The sequence below is a fragment of the Malaya genurostris genome, chromosome 2, assembly GCF_030247185.1.
Source record: "Malaya genurostris strain Urasoe2022 chromosome 2, Malgen_1.1, whole genome shotgun sequence".
Classification (NCBI taxonomy): Eukaryota; Metazoa; Arthropoda; class Insecta; order Diptera; family Culicidae; genus Malaya; species Malaya genurostris.
The window spans coordinates 91,126,988-91,145,450 of NC_080571.1; the positions used below are offsets into that span (position 1 = coordinate 91,126,988).

The 18,463-nt window shown below is 39.8% G+C and overlaps 1 protein-coding gene across 1 annotated transcript; it reads left to right on the top strand.

Moving 5' to 3' along the window:
- Window positions 1-9,671: 9,671 nt before the first annotated feature.
- LOC131432579 (symplekin) lies at window positions 9,672-13,628 on the top strand. The gene is made up of 5 exons (XM_058598924.1): window positions 9,672-9,939; window positions 9,996-11,367; window positions 11,429-12,562; window positions 12,622-13,364; window positions 13,433-13,628. Exons 1-5 carry the CDS (start codon window positions 9,853-9,855, stop codon window positions 13,535-13,537), a joined length of 3,441 nt encoding a protein of 1,146 aa, XP_058454907.1. The 5' UTR covers window positions 9,672-9,852; the 3' UTR covers window positions 13,538-13,628.
- The last annotated feature ends 4,835 nt before the right edge of the window (window positions 13,629-18,463 follow it).

Here is an 18,463-nt window from a genome sequence, read left to right on the forward strand (position 1 = left end):
ACTAAAATACGCAAAAAGCCACACAGCATACTCAATAAATGATTCATGAGTTCCCCGGATATTTCTGTCAATCTCGATTACATGCTACGACTCAAGAATATTAAATATTAAAAAGAGCAGATACGAAATATGGATATTTGAAGTCTATCTTTACTTTAGTCTAATTGGACTATCTTCACGTAAGAAAAACATTCGTAGGAAGATACAGATGCCTATAATGTCTCGGCGAATGACCAAAGGCTAAAATAAACAACTAACAACTAAAGACCGTACTATAGCACTTCACTAAGAATCTATTATAAATTTTCATCTAGAATTTCTTTTAGTAATGTTTATCGAAGTCGTATTGGTCGTTTTTATATTTTGTCTCATTTTTCTCGCACATGTTTTTTTAACAAACAATTAACACATTAATTATATTCGATAGTATCGATTTCATGTTTCGTGATCTAAATTACTTTCTTTGTTGTTTAATCGAACCACATTTGTTTGATAAAAATGCATTAACTTGTTTTGCATCTCATTTCGCTACCTTTTATATCTTAAGGGCCTTGTTCCAACCACTTCATTCCTAAACATTTGGATTAGTGTGAGCGGTTTTCTCGGCAGCTTCCGGGGGCAAATCGCAAACGCGATTGCAGACAATTTTGAAGCCTCTTAAAAAAATCATTAGTTGTTTTATGAGCTATTGATTTTAATTAAACCTGGGTATAATTCATTTATACTTGCCAATTCGTTTTCTTCCTTTGCGCCCTGATTTAGAACCGTGTTGAAATACATATAACATATTGAGTCGTTTTATCCTATTTACATTTTTAAATGGAGCAACAATCGTAACCTAGGATGTTGTAACAGTTATTCTAAAAACAACAGTTTATCAACCTGGGTTGCCAGTATCAAATATATTTCCTAAGCTTTCATTTTGACATTACGAGTTACTGAGGGGTAGTTAAATTTACAATACAGTTTTAATAAGCGAGTGGCAGGTCGTGTCGTCGGTTTAACCGTAAGGTCATTCGCCTCTTAGGGCCAAAAAACTCTGGCCCAATGTTCCAACCCCGATATATTCCATTCCCTGAGTATCAGGAATTCGTCGTACTTTTTGTTTTGGTTTATCTACACTCTTTTATTTTTTACGTTTCGCGTTCAGCTCATCAGTGCGTCAGCAGTTTATGTTGAAATGCTAACGCCACCTAACGGTTCAACATAAACCGCTGAGCAGACGTAAAGTATTTACTACTAACAAATCACTTATTGGCACCGAAGTGCCGAAAGAGCAAAACAAATTGAAGGCATACTGGCCGCCAACAGATTGTAGTCATTTAGGGGTTTAGTATTTCATGTTTAGAGTTTTGTGCTTTAGTCATTGGACTCTTCATATGCTGTCAATGTTAGTTTCGCCCTCATTCGAAAAACAGCTGAAATTAATAATTCATTCCCAGTAAATCCGAACATCGGACGCATCGTGCAAGAAAGCTTTTGATTGCGTTTCGAGCTTGCATAGTGTATCGGTAGAACAAAAGAGTGAAGATATACCAAAGCAGAGAGCGGATGTCTGATTACTCAGGTGATGAGATATATCGGGGTTGGATTTCCAACCTCGAACATAGGGTCAGAGTTTTTCTGGCCCTAAGAGGCGAATGACCTAAAGGTTAAAGCCTCTATGATCGAAACAAAAGAATGTTTAACACTCTTTCACACCCTATCGGGGAGACGTCGGCTCGAAAATGCCTTGTTTGATATTCCTTCGCTCTGTTTCTCTAGCGATGCATAATGTAAACATAAAGCTTTTTTTTATGTCGACGCGGTTGATGCAAATGGTGCAGAATTGTCCGATGACGGGCCGATTGAAGCGCTACGATCGGCCCTATATCGTGCTCAATCGGTCCGATAATCGGACCGATGATCGGACTTATGCGGGTCTACAAATTTCACTGGGTTTTTACACAGTAACCCGCTTGTGAGGAATTCTGGCTGCATTCCGGCTGCTGTCAAAATTATCCAGGCAAAATTGCGTCATTATCTCGCCGTACGTGTCTTGTTTATTTCTCTCCTTTTTCTTTTTCCTTTTTTTCATTAACTTCATTTGATATTCGTCAATCCCGCATGTACGTACACAAAACTAATCTTGAGACGAGGTAAATGAGATTGAAATATGGGTATGTTTGGTAGTGAGAAAGCAATGTTATTGGCAATAACATTTTCCATAATTAGTATATATCAAGGGGCAAATCACTCTAAACTTTGTCTGAACTCAAACAAGTTTTACCGGGAGTAAAAAAGTTTAGCAGGGATCTCCCTGGATTAGAATGGGATTAGTGAAGTTTAGCCGAGATCTGGAAAAGCATTATTTTGACATACGAAGCTGTAAACGTGGGAGCAGAGATGCCAGATATTTTCATAGAAAATCTGTATCGATTTGTATAAAAAATCTGTATTTATCTGTATTCACTAATGAAAGGAAATTTCGGAAATAAAATGATGTTTAAAGATGTTATTCCATTAGATTATTGTTATATAATGGCAGATGCAAGGAGCATTCCTTTATATCGTAAGTCCTTGCCGCACTGACAAGAACATTCAACGACGAAATTTATTGGTTTTTCACAATCACAATTGAATTGTAAATTCATATACTTTTTTCGTTTAAAAATGATGACTTGGAATTCAAACATGGAATTCAAACGCCCAATACGCAACGTCAAGTCAGGTCATACAACTTTTCAGTCTGACAATAACGTTTCATGACGCCATGACTTCCTTGAACATTAGTTCAAATTGGTTTCAAATTATGATATAAATGTATTTCAGCGTTCATCATCATCTGCATAAATCTGTATTTAATTGAGAAATCTGTACTCTGTATTAAATCTGTATGCGCATCTGTATAAATGGCATCTCTGCGTGGGAGCTCGAATGACAGATACACTTCAAACAAGATTAGGAAAAACTAGGTTGGATTAGTTTTAAATTACCCAAACTTATCTAGACTAGTTGGGATTAAATGAGATTAGAGAAAATTATTTTGGAATGACATGAATTTATTAGTATGAGATTGTCTAGAGTTTAGAGTGATTTGCCCCTTGGTATATATAAAAGGCAATAACTTATTGTCTTTCATATGTACTTTTTTTAAATAATAAAACGAAGACGCTAAAAATGTGGAACCGATTATAAAACGGTTCTGCCAATCTTGTATGGCAAGAATCCGACAGAAATAGAACCGATAATAACCGCTAGGCGAAATTCTCTACCGGAAACAATTGTTGCATTCTTGCCAGACTTCTGCCGGAATTCTGGCAGAATTCCGACTTCAAATAATATTCAGGAATTTTTTATGGGACCTCAAGTCCTTTCATTTGAACTAGAGATGGTCGGGTATAGAAATTCTTATACCCGAACCCGACCCGTACCCGAGTGATCAGCAAAAAAAATTATCCGTACCCTACCCGTACCCGATTAAAAATTAAAAAAAAAACCCTTACCCGACCCGTACCCGATCACTAATAAAAAAAAAATTACCCGTACCCGACCCGTACCCGAAAAAAAATAAAAAATTTTACCCGTACCCGACCCGTACCCGATTAAAAATTACCTGTACCCGTACCCGACCCGAATGAGTAGTAAAAAATTTACCAAAATTCAGTTTGGAAAAAATAAAGTGTTTTAGATATCGAGCCGTATCAGGCTCTAGTTGATAAGTAAAATACATTAAAATGCTTGTTTACATTTAAAAATAAAAATACACTGTGAAGCATGAATACAGGGTCCGCCATGTAACTTTTTTTTAAACATGCAATAAAACACAAACGGATCATCCGAATTCAAAATTTATTTTTTCATATTAAAGTACAATCCTTCCGATTAATTGTGGAATATAATTTTATTCAAATGGCTGCCTCGGCTGGCCTGGCAGTACGGTACGGTACGGTCCAGGTTTTTAGTACATTTTCGATTGTATGCAGCTTTATTTCAGCTATGGCTGCACGAATGTTGTCCTTCAAGGCTTGAATTGTCTCTGGCTTGTCCACTTAACACTTATCTTTGACAGCCCTCTCAAAGATAATATTCTAACGGCGTCAAATCACAGCTCCGAGGCGGCCAAACAACATCCGAATATCGACTGATGATTCGATCTTCGAAGACTGTGCGCAGAAGATCGATCGTAGCGTTGCCTGTGTGGCACGGAGCGCCGTCTTGTTGGAACCAAATTGTGTCCAAGTCTTCCTCTTCAAGTAACGGGAAGAACCAATCGCTAATCATGGCGCGGTAGCACTCGCCATTGACCATGGCGGCGGCGCCTGCCTCATTTTCGAAAAAAAATGGCCCAGTGATGCCGCCAGACCAAAATCCGCACCAAACCGTCACTCTCTGAGGATGCATCGGCTTCTCCATGATAACGTGCGGGTTTTCCGTCCCCAGATACGACAATTTTGCTTATTACCATACCTGCCGAGATGAAAATGTGCCTTATCCGAGAAGATGATTTTTTTGCACACATTCCGCAACATTGCCATGATTTTCAAAGTAAAACTGCACTATTTTCACGCGTTCCTCAAGCGTATACACAACCATATTCATTCAGCGGAAGGATACAACTAAATTTCTGTCAAATCAGAAGTGACATATAGGTTACCAATGTCAAAATAACCGCTAGTTCAAAAATAAATTTTAGATGGCGGACCCTATAGGTTTCCAATGTCTTTGGTACTTTATACTCATTTACAAATGTCAACAAAAGGGAGTAATATCTACTCAAATTTTTCGAGAAGCATATTTACCCAAAATGTCGTAATACCCGTTGTATTCAATTTTGGGTAGGTATGGTTTTTACGAAACAGTGCGACTTTTGATTCGATTCTTTAGAACCACAAGTAAACGTGCTCATTATCTTGAAACACAAATAAAAATTCACATTCGAATCACTTGAAAAATCACGTAAAATGGTTCCAAATGTCAAATTGAATATTATACGTGACGAAAATGAATGTTATGCGAACATCCCGTAAAATGAAATGAAGTATCATCGGTTCGTTTACGTGAATTGACCAAACATCAAATAATGTACGTGCATTCCCGGTGTGAAAAATTCAATTTTGAACATGGTGAACAATGAGTACTTCAAGTGTAAGTAGATTGAACATTCGTGAGAACTTTTTTTTATTACAATTTATTACTACAAAGCAAAATGAATTATGATTTTGATTTAAATTAATCTGTCAACTTCTTTTAACTTCTGTGCCACCTCCGGTGGAACCCTCAACGAGTGAACACGGTGAAAATTTGAGTATTTCGCGAGAAAAGATTTTCCCCCTTCTTTTTGGCGACTCCACGTTGTTACGCATCGAGATTTTCATTTGTAGTCCAGTGAAAAGAAACGAAAATTTTACTGGCAATATAGCCTAACTTGCTGTGCCATCAATCGGTGTCATTTCAAGTGAGGTGACACCACCCAGAAATGAGGAATAGGAAGAACTTCTATGCAGATTTTCAGAAATAAATGTTCATGTTTTTATGGTAAGAATCTTAATGATTTATATGAAAATTTTGAAAATCTCCAAACAATATTTAACATAAGAGTTTTCTGGTATCTGAATGTGATATGAATATGAGTACTACACAACATTTTATATATGAATCAAATAATTTTTTCTGGATTGTGCATTAAACAGCTTTAAAATGGCAGTCCATTAAAACCTACGTGAAAAGTAGAATCCGATCGCAACATCTTAGAGCTAAGGCAGTGTGTCTAATTAAATATGTTATAAACAAAGTAGGGCGGGAAATATTCACATAACTTTTCACGTAACTATGATTGATAGTTTTTTTTAAATGAAGAGAAGAAATGTTTTTTTTCTGGGAAAAGATGCCAGTTGTCAGGTCTGGTCCTAGGCGCTAATGTCAAAACCCCTTGAATCAATTTGTTTATTTTTCGGAAGAACTGTTTTGCAATAAAAAATTCTCGTCAACGTGTAAACATATTTATGTGAAGTAAAAATGGTCGGGTAATCGATCAGAAAAAAAAATTTACCCGTACCCGACCCGTACCCGAGTGAGCAGTAAATTTTTTTACCCGTACCCGACCCGTACCCGAGTGAGCAGTAAAACTTTTTACCCGTACCCGACCCGTACCCGATCGAAAATAAAAATGTTTACCCGTACCCGACCAAAAACCCGTCGGGTACGGGTACGGGTCGGGTTTCGGGTAAAATACCCGACACCCGACCATCTCTAATTTGAACCTAAGTTTGTGAAAATCGGTTGAGGCATCTCTGAGAGAAGTTAGTGCACTTATTTTCACATTTTTTTGCACATTTTACCCCATAATTCCGAAGCCGGAAGTCGGATCTAAATAATATTCAGGAATTTTTTATGGGATCACAAGACCTTTCATTTGAATCTACGTTTGTGAAAATCGGTTCAGCCATCTCCGAGAAAAGTTAGTGCAAAAAACGTTACATACACACATACACACACAGACATTTTGCGTACTCGACGAACTGAGTCCCTCGGTTCAAAAGTCGGTTTTCACAGTGATTGCATAACCTTTCTATATGAGAAAGGCAAAAAACGTTACATACACACATACGCACATACACACACATACTCACACCAATACACACACAGACATTTTGCGTACTCGACGAACTGAGTCGAATGATATATGACACTCGACCCTCCGGGCGTCGGTTCAAAAGTCGGTTTTCACAGTGATTGCATAACCTTTCTATATGAGAAAGGCAAAAACGAATCTTAAGACGAGGCAAATGAGATTGAAATATGAGTATGATCGGTAGTGAGAATGGAATTTTATTGGTAATAACATTTTCCATAATAAGTATATTTGAAGGGCAATAAGTTATTACCTTTCATATGCACTTTTTTATTGAAAAAATAAAACCAAGAGGCTAAAAATGTAGAACCGATTCAAAACGGTTCTGCCAATCTTTTATGGCAAGAATCCGACATAAACAGAACCGTTAATAACCGCTAGGCGAAATTTTTTGCCGGAAACGATTGTTGCATTGTTGCCAGACTTTTGCCAGAATTCTGGCAGAATTCCGGCAAAAATGACTGGCAGACATAGCCAGCCGTCTGGGGGGAAATCTGCCCGCCGCGTACAAGTGGGTCAGCTGTCAGCTGTTTTTCAAAAAAGGACGAATCTTACAAAAGTAAACAAATCAAGTTTCTCTCTGCTACCAATAAATGCTTCGAAATCCTGCAATTTTGCCTGAAAATTCGGATTCTACAAAAATCGCAATCTTAGAGCAAATTCAGCAGCTGCAAGATTCATATGGGTGGTCTATAATGTAAATGAAACTGAGACAAACGTATCCCCAGCAATCCGTTTTAGTTTTATTTATTCGACCAGTTCTACTGTCAAATTTAAAACTGGTATACATTGCAGTTCTATTTTTTCTATATTTGAAACACAGATAAAACGCTGTTGGGGATGCCAGTTTATTTTGTTATAATTTCTAGATTTAAATTATAAAACTGACATAAATTATGCATCTAGAACTAGAACACTCCTGAATATGCCCTTAGTAATACAAAGAACTATAAAGGGCGAAACCAGCACGAGGCAAGGATAAGGCGCTCAAGCAAGTGCTATCGTTGCCAACATGTGGGGCATTTGGTGGGCAATTAGAGCGCTCAGAGTATGGTAAACAAACATTCGAACATTTCAAATCGAGTAAAATCCTAATTTCCTTATCGTAGTAATGATATTCTGATCGATAATTTTTGGGAAATTGCAGTAAACGGTACTGAATGAACAAGTATTTTGTAATATCCAATTTTTATTAGCCATTCTTCTTTATTGTTTTGGTTTTGCAGAATGATGCTGGCCACAGTTACATGACGTCATAGCAGAGGCTGGGCGAAACTGTCATTCCTTTTGTTTACGTATGTTTCGCCCTCCAGGGAATAGGATGCTAGTAAGGAAGGGCGAAACTATCCATTTTCTTTATTTTAGATGGTTCCGTTCTTTTTACTACTGGTAATAGTAAATGAGACGATAAAATTACACGCAGATTCGTTTTAGTCGCGGAAACCAGCCAATTTCACGACTAAAGTCGAAACATTCATCGATGTTTTTCTCCATTTGCAGTCAATGTTATATTCGCCTCTCTTTGAAAAAAACTGATATACTGTTTTTTGCACCCATCTGACACCGGTATGTGAGCACCAGCCATTTGAAAGTATACCGATTACGTTTCGAGCCCCAAACACTGCGATGTTTTGATATTCATCGCGACTCTCAAATTGTGAAAATTATCTCCACTTAATGTCCCAAAACACTTTAGGTAAACCGACAATTTATTGTGAGAGAGCGAACCAAAATTCACTAATTTTCGTGCACTAAACAAGGGAAACGCGTAAAACAAATGTATTACTCTCTGTTTGTTTACGTTGCAATCAGCTGGTTTTGAAGTTCCGATTTTGATCTGATCAAGATGGCGTCGTGACAGGAGGCCGGTTTTTTGGCATCGTGTATGCCACCCTAGAGTGACTATAATAGTTATAGTTATAGCAGTGCTGTCAACTGTTTTTTTCCAAAAATCTGTATTTGGCGGAAAAATCTATCTCTACAATATCTTTCTCGAAAAATCAAACATCGATTTAGTGCGGAAACTGATTTTGCGACCAAAAAAAAAGGTCGCTCGACCTGGTTTACCCCTATGGAATCCAACACAAAAACTGAAAATCGGTATTTATCTGTATGAAAATTGAAATATCGGTATTTTGAGAGAGCATATCTGTATTCCTGTATCGAATAAAAATACCGGTATAAATACCGAGAAATCGGTATAGTTGGCAGCGCTGAGTTATAGGCACTCTATCCCAGTAAATCCGAACATCGGACGCATCGTGCACGAAAGCTTTTGATTGCGTTTCGAGCTTACATAGTGTATCGGTAGAACAAAAGAGTGAAGATATACCAAAGCAGAGAGCGGATGTCTGATACTCAGGGGATGGGATATATCAGGGTTGGATTTGCAACCCCGAACATAGTACCAGAGTCTTTCTGGTCCTAAGAGGCGAATGACCTTAAGGTTAAAGCCTCTATGATCGAAGAAAAAGAATGTTTAACACTCTTTCACATCCTATCGGGGAGACGTCGGCTCGAAGATGCCTTGTTTAATATTCCTTTGCTCTGTTTCGCTAGCGATACATAATGTAAAAATAAAGCTTTTTTAGGTCGACGCGGTTGATGCAAATGGTGCAGAATTGTCCGATGGCGGGCCGATCGAAGCGCTACGATCGGCCCCATATCGTGCTCAATCGGTCCGATAATCGGGCCGATGATCGGACCGATGCGGGTCGACAAAATCCACCGGGATGCCACCCAATCACGAGCAGGGATGCCAGGTTCACAGATTAATCTGTTTTTCACAAATTTTCAACTTTCTGCACAGATTTTCACAGATTTCTGAAAATGATCACAGATTCTGAAATAAATCACAAATTTTTTTTTTGCTCGCAAAAATAATTATTTGGATCAACTTTTTTTTGCTCATCAAATTGATTCCGATCTGCTATTATGGTACGGGAAACGTACACAGATTTTCAAAGACTGGTTTTTGGCTTGATCACAGATTTTTGAAAAAATGACCATCCCTGTTCCCTGTTCACGAGTCACGACGAAGTTTGACGTTTCAGTCAAACGCGCCTCATTCTTGTTTTGTTCTATTTAGCTGCGCGCTTGTCGCCGGATTAGATTGTGTAGACAACATGAATTTTTCCTGCTAAATTACGGAGAGAGCTAATTTGAACAAGAAATTTCTTTAGTGTGACAAGTTAAAGTATTGTTAGACCGACAATAGAAGTATTGAAAGTAATAGAAAAATGGATAATTTCTTGCGTAGTTCCAGTTTCAGCCAGGAGACGGCTTTGCTTTTCACTAGCGAAAAGGTCGCCTTAGCTCGTAACAAGGTCTGTTTTCAAGTCTAGTAAATTAGTATTCATTCATGTAATACCTATGCTCTCAGATTGTTGATGCCCTGAATGATTCACTAACTGCTAATGCAGTCGGAAAATGTGAAATAATTGCGAAGGTTCAAGAACTGATTTTGCACTCGGAATCGGAACTGTTATTGGAATTCCTGGACAATATTCTAGCATTTGCTCATGATCCCAATCAGGATGTTCGCAAAGCTGTAGCCGGTTTTATTGAAGAGATATGCAAAACTGACATTAGCTTTTTGCCAAACGTAGTTAACACGTTGTTTGCGCTGCTACGAGACTCAGCTCCGAGTGTTTCGAAACGAGTTATTCAAGGATGCGGAACCATCTACAAACAGGCACTGGTGTGGATTTGTTCCCTGACAGATATTACCGAAGAAGTCGAACAGGCGTGGAACACACTGTGCCTGATAAAGGCTTCAATTCTTGACATGATCGATAATGATAACGATGGGATTAGAACAAACGCGATCAAGTTTCTGGAAGGAGTGGTCATACTTCAAACTTATCCGGATGAAGACACAATGAAACGAGATAATGATTTTTCTTTGGAAAACGTTCCTCTAACTTTGAAAATTGCTCGAAGACGCAAGTTGGAAGATGAAGCCGTTAACATTTTTGAGTTGCTTCTGCAGTTTCATGCTGCATCGCACATCTCTTCGATGAATTTGCAAGCCTGCACCGGAACACTTTGTCTCATAGCCCGAATGCGTCCTTCGATGATGAATCAAGTTGTTGAAGCACTGAAAAACTTGCACTCGAATCTGCCGCCAACACTGTCCAATTTTCAAGTTAGTTCTGTTCGTAAGAATCTGAAACTGCGATTTCTGGATCTGCTGAAACATCCGGCGTGCTTCGAGCACCAGACCAGCATTGCCCAAATACTGCAGGATCTTGGTGCGTCAAACAGTGAAATTGGGCGTGCAATTCCAAAATTAGACCGACGTGAACAGCAACGGCGTGCAAAGCGTGCTTTGGAAAATTCTTCCTCAGAGTTTGCCGCAAAGAAAGCCAAACTCGGTGAACACATGCGACGGGAAAAGGAACGAGCAGCGCCTCGTCAGATGGAAATCGACTACGACGAACTTAACGAACAAAAGGCTAAGTCGAATGTTTTGAATGAACAATTCTTGGTCGACAATTTACAAAAACTTGAAGCCGTTGTGCAACTGGTGATGAGCACCATGTCCAAGCTGCCATCCGAAGTACCGCAAGCCTTTCTGCAATCCTATACACCTTCACCGAACGTTACGGTGGCTCAGCAAATCCAAAAGATTGTTCCTAGTTTAGCGCAGCAAATGACCGATGTGCGTACCGGTCCCGGCTCAGCAGCTCTGTCCAAAGAACCGCCAATGCGTCCAAAGATAAGCGACGACGAAGAGAGGAGCATCATTCACGGTAAATATTAACAACGCCTATAAACCAATGTAACATTTTAATCTCTCGGTTACCTGTTTAGCGAACCGACGCCGTGATCCCGACGGAGCCGACGATGACGACAACGAAGAGGACAGAAGATTACGAGAATCGTTGGAACGCGTGAAAGGTGTTGCTGCCGGTGAACCCAGGATGAAGGCTAAAGTCAAAGTCCTGCGTCTTCAGGATATCACGAAACCACAGCCCCGTGATTTGAGATTTAACTTTTTGAATGATGCCGTCAAAAGAGTGTTGAAAGCTGAAAAGACGGCCCTGATCGGTGGGATTGCCTTGAAGCGAAGACGAATCGTTACGGTATTCGGATCTAGTTTCATGCCCACAGTTCGGGATTCGATTCTGGAGTTTATTCTCCAGGACATTAGCAAACGTTTGGATTTGGCTTTCTCGTGGATTTTTGAGGAGTACAGTTTACTGCAGGGTTTCACGCGTCACACGTACATCAAATCCGAGATGAAAGCCGATTTTGCCTATACACAACTGTTGCTGAAAATTTTGACCAGTCTTATCGAACGCGAGGATTTCCGTGAGAAAGAATCTTTGCTGAAAAGATTCTACCTCGAAGCTCCGATGCTTCCGGATGACGTTATCGCTTTGTTGACCCAGATGTGCCAACTGGAAGAGTTGGCTGATTGTGGGATGCAAATCACGAAAGATTTGCTCATCAGGCGGCCTCCCAAGGAGAAAGCCTATTTGGAAATTCTGATAAAATATTCAGTTTTTGAAAATAGCATTATTCGTGAGAAAGCTATCCACTATTTGATGCACATCTATTCGCTTCATCGTATATTGACAGGTGAAATGGAAAAACACGCGTTGCTGTGGTTAGGTTATCTAGAGCATGAATCTCCTCCGGAAGCAATTTTCGCGATGGAATTGGGTCGTTATGAACACGCACGGATTTGGAGCGATGAACTAGCAAAAACATGTCTGGGATTATTTTTGGAAATATTGGTTTACAACCAGGAAATGATTCACAGGCTGTCGGAAGTGTACATAAAGGCTACATCGGACATGAAAAGGGCAATGTTGAGAGCGATTGAAGCACCGGTAAGGAAGATCGGTGCTGATAGTGAGGAACTGTTGAAGCTGATCGAGCAGTGTCCGAAAGGATCGGAAACTATAATCACCAGAATTATTTACATTCTAACAGAGAAAAGTAGGTATTTTAAAGTTGTTGTTGGATTCTTCCTTATTAATCGTTATTAAATATTTCAGCAATACCTACTCCGGAACTGGTTGAGCGCGTTCGGAATTTACACCACACTAAAGTGTCGGACGTTCGCCTGTTGATTCCGGTCATCAACGGACTTACGAAGAAGGAAATTCTCAGCGCCCTACCGAAGCTGATCAAGCTTAATCCGGTGGTGGTGAAAGAAGTTTTCAACCGATTGCTGGGTGTTGGCGCCGAATACAGCAGTTCAAATCTACCGATCACACCGGCCGAGTTGCTGATTGCCCTGCATACCATCGACACTAGCAAGGTCGAGTTGAAATGGGTTGTGAAAGCCACCTCTCTTTGTTTGGCCGAAAAGGAAACCTACACCCATGACATTCTGGGCAACGTCGTTCAGCAGCTGGTCGAGTTGACTCCGTTGCCGACTCTTCTAATGCGAACCGTTATTCAATCTTTGACGCTGCATTCCCGATTGGCCGGATTCATAACGAATCTTCTGCAGCGTCTCATTCTAAAGCAAGTCTGGAAACAGAAAGTCGTTTGGGACGGGTTTCTGAAATGTGCTCAGCGATTAGCACCGCAAAGTATGGGCATATTGATTCAGCTTCCTTCAGCCCAGTTGCAGGATGCCCTGAACATATGCCCGGAGTTTAGAGAACCAATGCTAGAACATGCTCGGGAAATTATGGAACACCAGATCGGCCACGTTTCGCAAGATCGGATGGATGTGCTGTTAGGAATATCGCCGCATAATCCATCCGAAACCACTGAATTACAGATTGTGGTAAGTATTTGTGAATTTCTTCTTTCTTTTCCACGATCTCACTTGATGATTGTGCATGGTTTCTGCAGGGCAACTACAGCGAGGATGCGCCTATGACTACCCATTTACCTGTACTTGTTAAGCAGGAGAAGGACGTTGAGCGCCCTGAGCCGGCACCACCGGGCATGGACTAAGCTGCGAGTCACTTGTGTATGGATGTTATTGTACGAGCTCAGCTTTGCAGTTAATTAAAAATTATAATAAATACATAATTGATAATTTGAACTTTTCCTCTTGCAATTAACTGTTGAAAACCCGACTTTTGAACCGACGCCGAGTGTCAAATCATTCCAATCAAATCGTCAAGATGGTAAAATCTTGATAAACATTAGAAAAAGTTCCAAGTGCAAATGACATTGTTATCTTTCTCTTTCAATTATTACGGCATATTCTTGTATTTTCCCACAATTTCTTAACTACAGATCGAAAGTCGATGGGTTCAGTCGTTAATCTATGTAAAGAATTAGAGAGAGGAATTGCCTATAAGACAGTAACAATCGAAAGAGAAAGTAAACAAAGGGAAACTCTCATTTGCACTTAGGACCTTTTCTTGTGTTTGTCTTCAAATTTCTCTTTCGATCATTACGGTCCGATGGGCCATCCCTCTCTCTAACTCTTAACACAGAATAACGACTGAACCCATCGACTTTCGATCTGTAGTTGAGAAATTGTGGGAAAATACAGGAATATGTCGTAATAATTGGAAGAGTAAGTAAACAAAGAGAAACTGTCACTTGCACCGCACCTTTTCTAATGTTCATTGTCTGTATGTATGTGCAAAATATATATGCACTTGATTTTCATGGGCCTAATTAATGACATACTTTTCCATTCCATTTCGCCATTTCATCAGGATCCGACTTTCGGTTTCGGAATTACAGGGTGATAAGTAACGAGTGTTGTTTTATAGTAGGTTTGGTTTTTCAATAGGGATTAATCTATTGTCTGAAACTTGTTTTGATGGCGTATAGTGACGTCTCTACTCAGGCTGTGAACCATTTCGCGGTTAATTTTAACTTTTGGTTGAAATCTGACACTTGAGTGGTTACTTTGTGTCGAGTAGTTAAATTTAACTAAAATTGCGGCCCATTTTAAAATTTGACGGACGGAAAGTTATTTGGGTAAGAATTAATATTAGAATTTTCATTGCAAAATTTTTTTTTCAGTGTCAGAGAACAATCATGCTCCCGAGCAGGGTTATTTTTGACAACATCAAATCACGCGAAGTTGACAGGTGGCCTCTAGGCCGTTTTAAAAAAACCGCGTGAAATTAACCGCTCGAGTGTCAGATTTTAACCAAAAGTTAAAATTACCAGCGAAATGCTTCACAGCCTCAGTATTTTTTTGCCAAATCATCATGAACAGGCTACCTCCAGAACAACGCTACCAAATCATGGAAATTTGTTTGCAAAATCAGTGTGCAATTAAAACTGTTTATAGAGCACTTCGTGAATTTTATAGGGCACATAATCGTCCTTCTGAGACTACCGTAATTACCAAATTTCGGTCTACATTCAGTCTTTTGGATGTCAATCCATCGACGTGCGTGCAAAAGAAAATATTGCTGTCGCTCAGGCCAGTGTGAAAAAACGACAGTTTATCGATTCGTCATCGAGCGCAAGAAGTTGAACTTTGTCCATCGACTTGAAATTGGAAAACTTTGCGTAAAGATTTGGGTTTGGTGCCATACAAAATTCAATTGATGCAAAAATTGAAGCCACACAACCATTGTATGCGTCGTGAATTCAGTAATTGCTCGCTTAATCAGTTGGACGAAGATCCGCTTCTTTAGTCAACAAGCAAAATTGCCGTATTTGGAGCAAAGATAATTTGTTGGCCTCCGTGATCGTGTGGCTTGACGCCACTATTATTTTTTGTGGGGATACGTGAAGTCATCGGTTCATGTGGGCAAACCAGCAACGTTTGATGCTTTGGAAACCAATATTCAACGTGTCATTGCTGAAATACACCCTCAAATGCTTGAAAAAGTGGTCCAAAATTGGACCTCCCGGATGACCTTTGTGGAAAATAGTCGTGGCTGCTATATGCCCGAGATCATATTTAAATGTTAAAGACTGTCCCAGAAAGTACGGACGCAACCAAAAACCGCTGTCATTTCGCAATGGTTCAGAATCTGTCAATTTTTATGGCTGCGTCCTGCTGTTTACACTCTTCTCTAACCACTTGTATAGTTGTTTATTCGTTTTAGTTAGTTTGTTTCGAAATGCGTGGACTGTCAGAAGAACAACGTCGAAAAATTGAAGAATCGCCAAGAAGTCTGTACGGATTTTAATGAGGAATGTTCGCAAGAAGGTGCGCCAGCTAGTCTACAATGGCTAAGTAGCAAATGTTGAGAATAATATTCTGTTGTAGTCTAATATTATCAGTATATCGAATAAAATTTGAATATCTAACACTTGTGAATAATTTACAGCGAAATCAAAGTGCGTCCATACTTTCTGGGACAGTCTTTGAATTATCTACCAAATAAAAAAAATGGCCATTTCATAATTTGATATGTGTTTTATTTAAATTTAAAATCAGTAAGCTCATTAAAAACACTCTTCAAAAAACTGTTTTAATCCACCTAGTAGTGTAATGATGCCTTTCTCATATCAATCATACTATCATATATAATACTGTGGTATTCTTCAAAATAGTTTTTTCGATTCTTAAAAGAATAACCGAAATCGGTTTGTTTGACTGTTTACTGATAAAAACTATCAATTTGAGAAGATTTGAGGTCGATTTAGAAAACTTTTTTACAGTTTTTCGTCCTTTTCAGTGATGGTATAAAATTTTTAACACGCTTTACCCTATATTTCCGGATCCGGATGAAATTCAGGAATTACGTATGGGACCACAGGACCTTTCATTTGAACCTAAGTTTGTGAAAATCGGTCGCCCCATCTATGAGAAGACTTAGAACACATATTTTCATTTTTTGCACATTTTACCCCATAATTCCGAAAACGGAAGTCGGATCCAAATAATATTCAGGAATTTTGTATGGGACCAAAAAACCTTTCATTTGATTCTAAGTTTGTGGAAATCGGTTCAACCATCTCTGAGAAAAGTTAGTGCACTTATTTTCACAATTTTTGGCACATTTTACCCCATAATTCCGGAACCGGAAGTCGGATCCAAATAATATTCAGGAATTGGACCACAAGCCCTTTCATTTGAATCTAAGTTTTTGAAAATCGGTTCAGCCATCTCCGAGAAAAGTTAGTGCAAAAAAACGTTACATACACACACACATACACACACACAGACATTTTGCGTACTCGACGAACTGAGTCGAATGGTATATGACACTTGGCCCTCCGGACCTCGGTTCAAAAGTCGGTTTTCACAGTGATTGCATAACCTTTCTATATGAGAAAGGCAAAAACAATCTCAAGAGCAACCGCTTGGGGCTTGTGACAGGCCCAACGATAAAATACTGCATAATACGTTGCAAACTCGCAAATTCGATTTCGTAACACTGCAGGAACTTTGTTGGAAGGAACAGAAGTTGTAAAATAGCGGGCATCGAGCGGTTATCATCTACCAGAGCGGTGGTACATCTAGTGTACTAGGAACTGGCTTCATAGTGTTGTGAATGATGTGTCAGCTTCTTGGATGGGAATCAATCAGTGATAAGATGTGTGTGTTGAAGATTAAAGGCCGTCTCCTCAATTACAGCATCATCAACGTACACTGTCCACATAAGGCGAGACCCGATAAAGAGAAGGAAGCATTTTACGCGCAGCTATAACGATCCTACGACTGATGCCCACGGCGAGATGTGAAACTCGTCATCGGCGACATGAATGCTCAGGTAGTCCGGGAGGCAACGTACAGGCCTGTAATTGAACTGGGGAGTCTGCATACGGCTTCCAACGACCAACGATGCAGGAACTTTGCTGCCTGCGTGGAATGGCAGTTCGAAGCATCTTCCTCCATCGCAAAGATTTTTCTCATCCATGGTAGTTGGTCGAAGAGAAGAATCCAGCAAAGGAGAACATACTGCAACATCGCACGAGAGCAAACGAGGAACGATACAGACAGGTGTGGAACAAACAGAACTCGGTTTTCCGGGAAAAAAAAATGCCATCAGAAAGATTGTGATGACCGCTCACGTAGAGGTCATACGCCACTGGCCGAAATGTGCAGAGAATGAACGAATGTGAGGTGATCGACATGCAGTGAACGATACAGATATCAATCTGGGTGCACGCTCAGAAGTTGATATAATTCCACTAACTGATCTATCGGAAAAAAAAGTGAGAAGATCGCAAGTTGAGGAATAAGAAACTAGCGGCAATGACCAATTGTCAGGCAAACTGCTCAAACATGGAGGAGAGGCACTGGTTAGAGCGCTGCACTGGATGATTTCTATGATTTGGGAGGAGGAGATTCTACCGCAGGAATGGATGGAAGAAGTGATATGTACCATTTACAAAAGCTTGACTGTTGCCACTACCGAGTAATCACATTGCTGAACTACAAGGTCTACACGGTACTCTCCCAAATCCTTTGCCGTCAGCTATCATCAAGAGCTAAGGAATTAGTAGGGCCCGTCAGAGATGGCATTTCACCAGAGTGATACACGCTGGCGTCAGATTCTTGTCCACACCGAGGATGCAAAAAACGAAGCATCGCACAAAGAGGAAAGCGCACTTCTTCTCAGTGTCGAATAGACAGCATTTGAGTGTGTGCTTGTGGTTAAAGCAGCTGGCGCGAGTGAAACACATTCTCTTCGCATGAATCGCTCACACGCGCTCTCGTCTAAATACACCAAAGTGACTACTAGCGCGTGATGGTGAGCGAACACTTCTGTGAACTTCAATTAATAGAGAGTAGATCTGGCCTTGCTATGAAAAATTTGCAAGGAAAACCGATAAATTGTTTTATTTTGCTGATTTTGCGTGTCCACGCTTCTTCTACGCAAACCATACAACAGAGTGCTCACCGGCGTGTACACCTTTGTGAAAGTATCTGCATCCACCTCAGAGAATTTATTAGCTAATGCTCTAGCACTTTGGTGCGATTCAGTGGAAGAGGTAAAAGGAAAT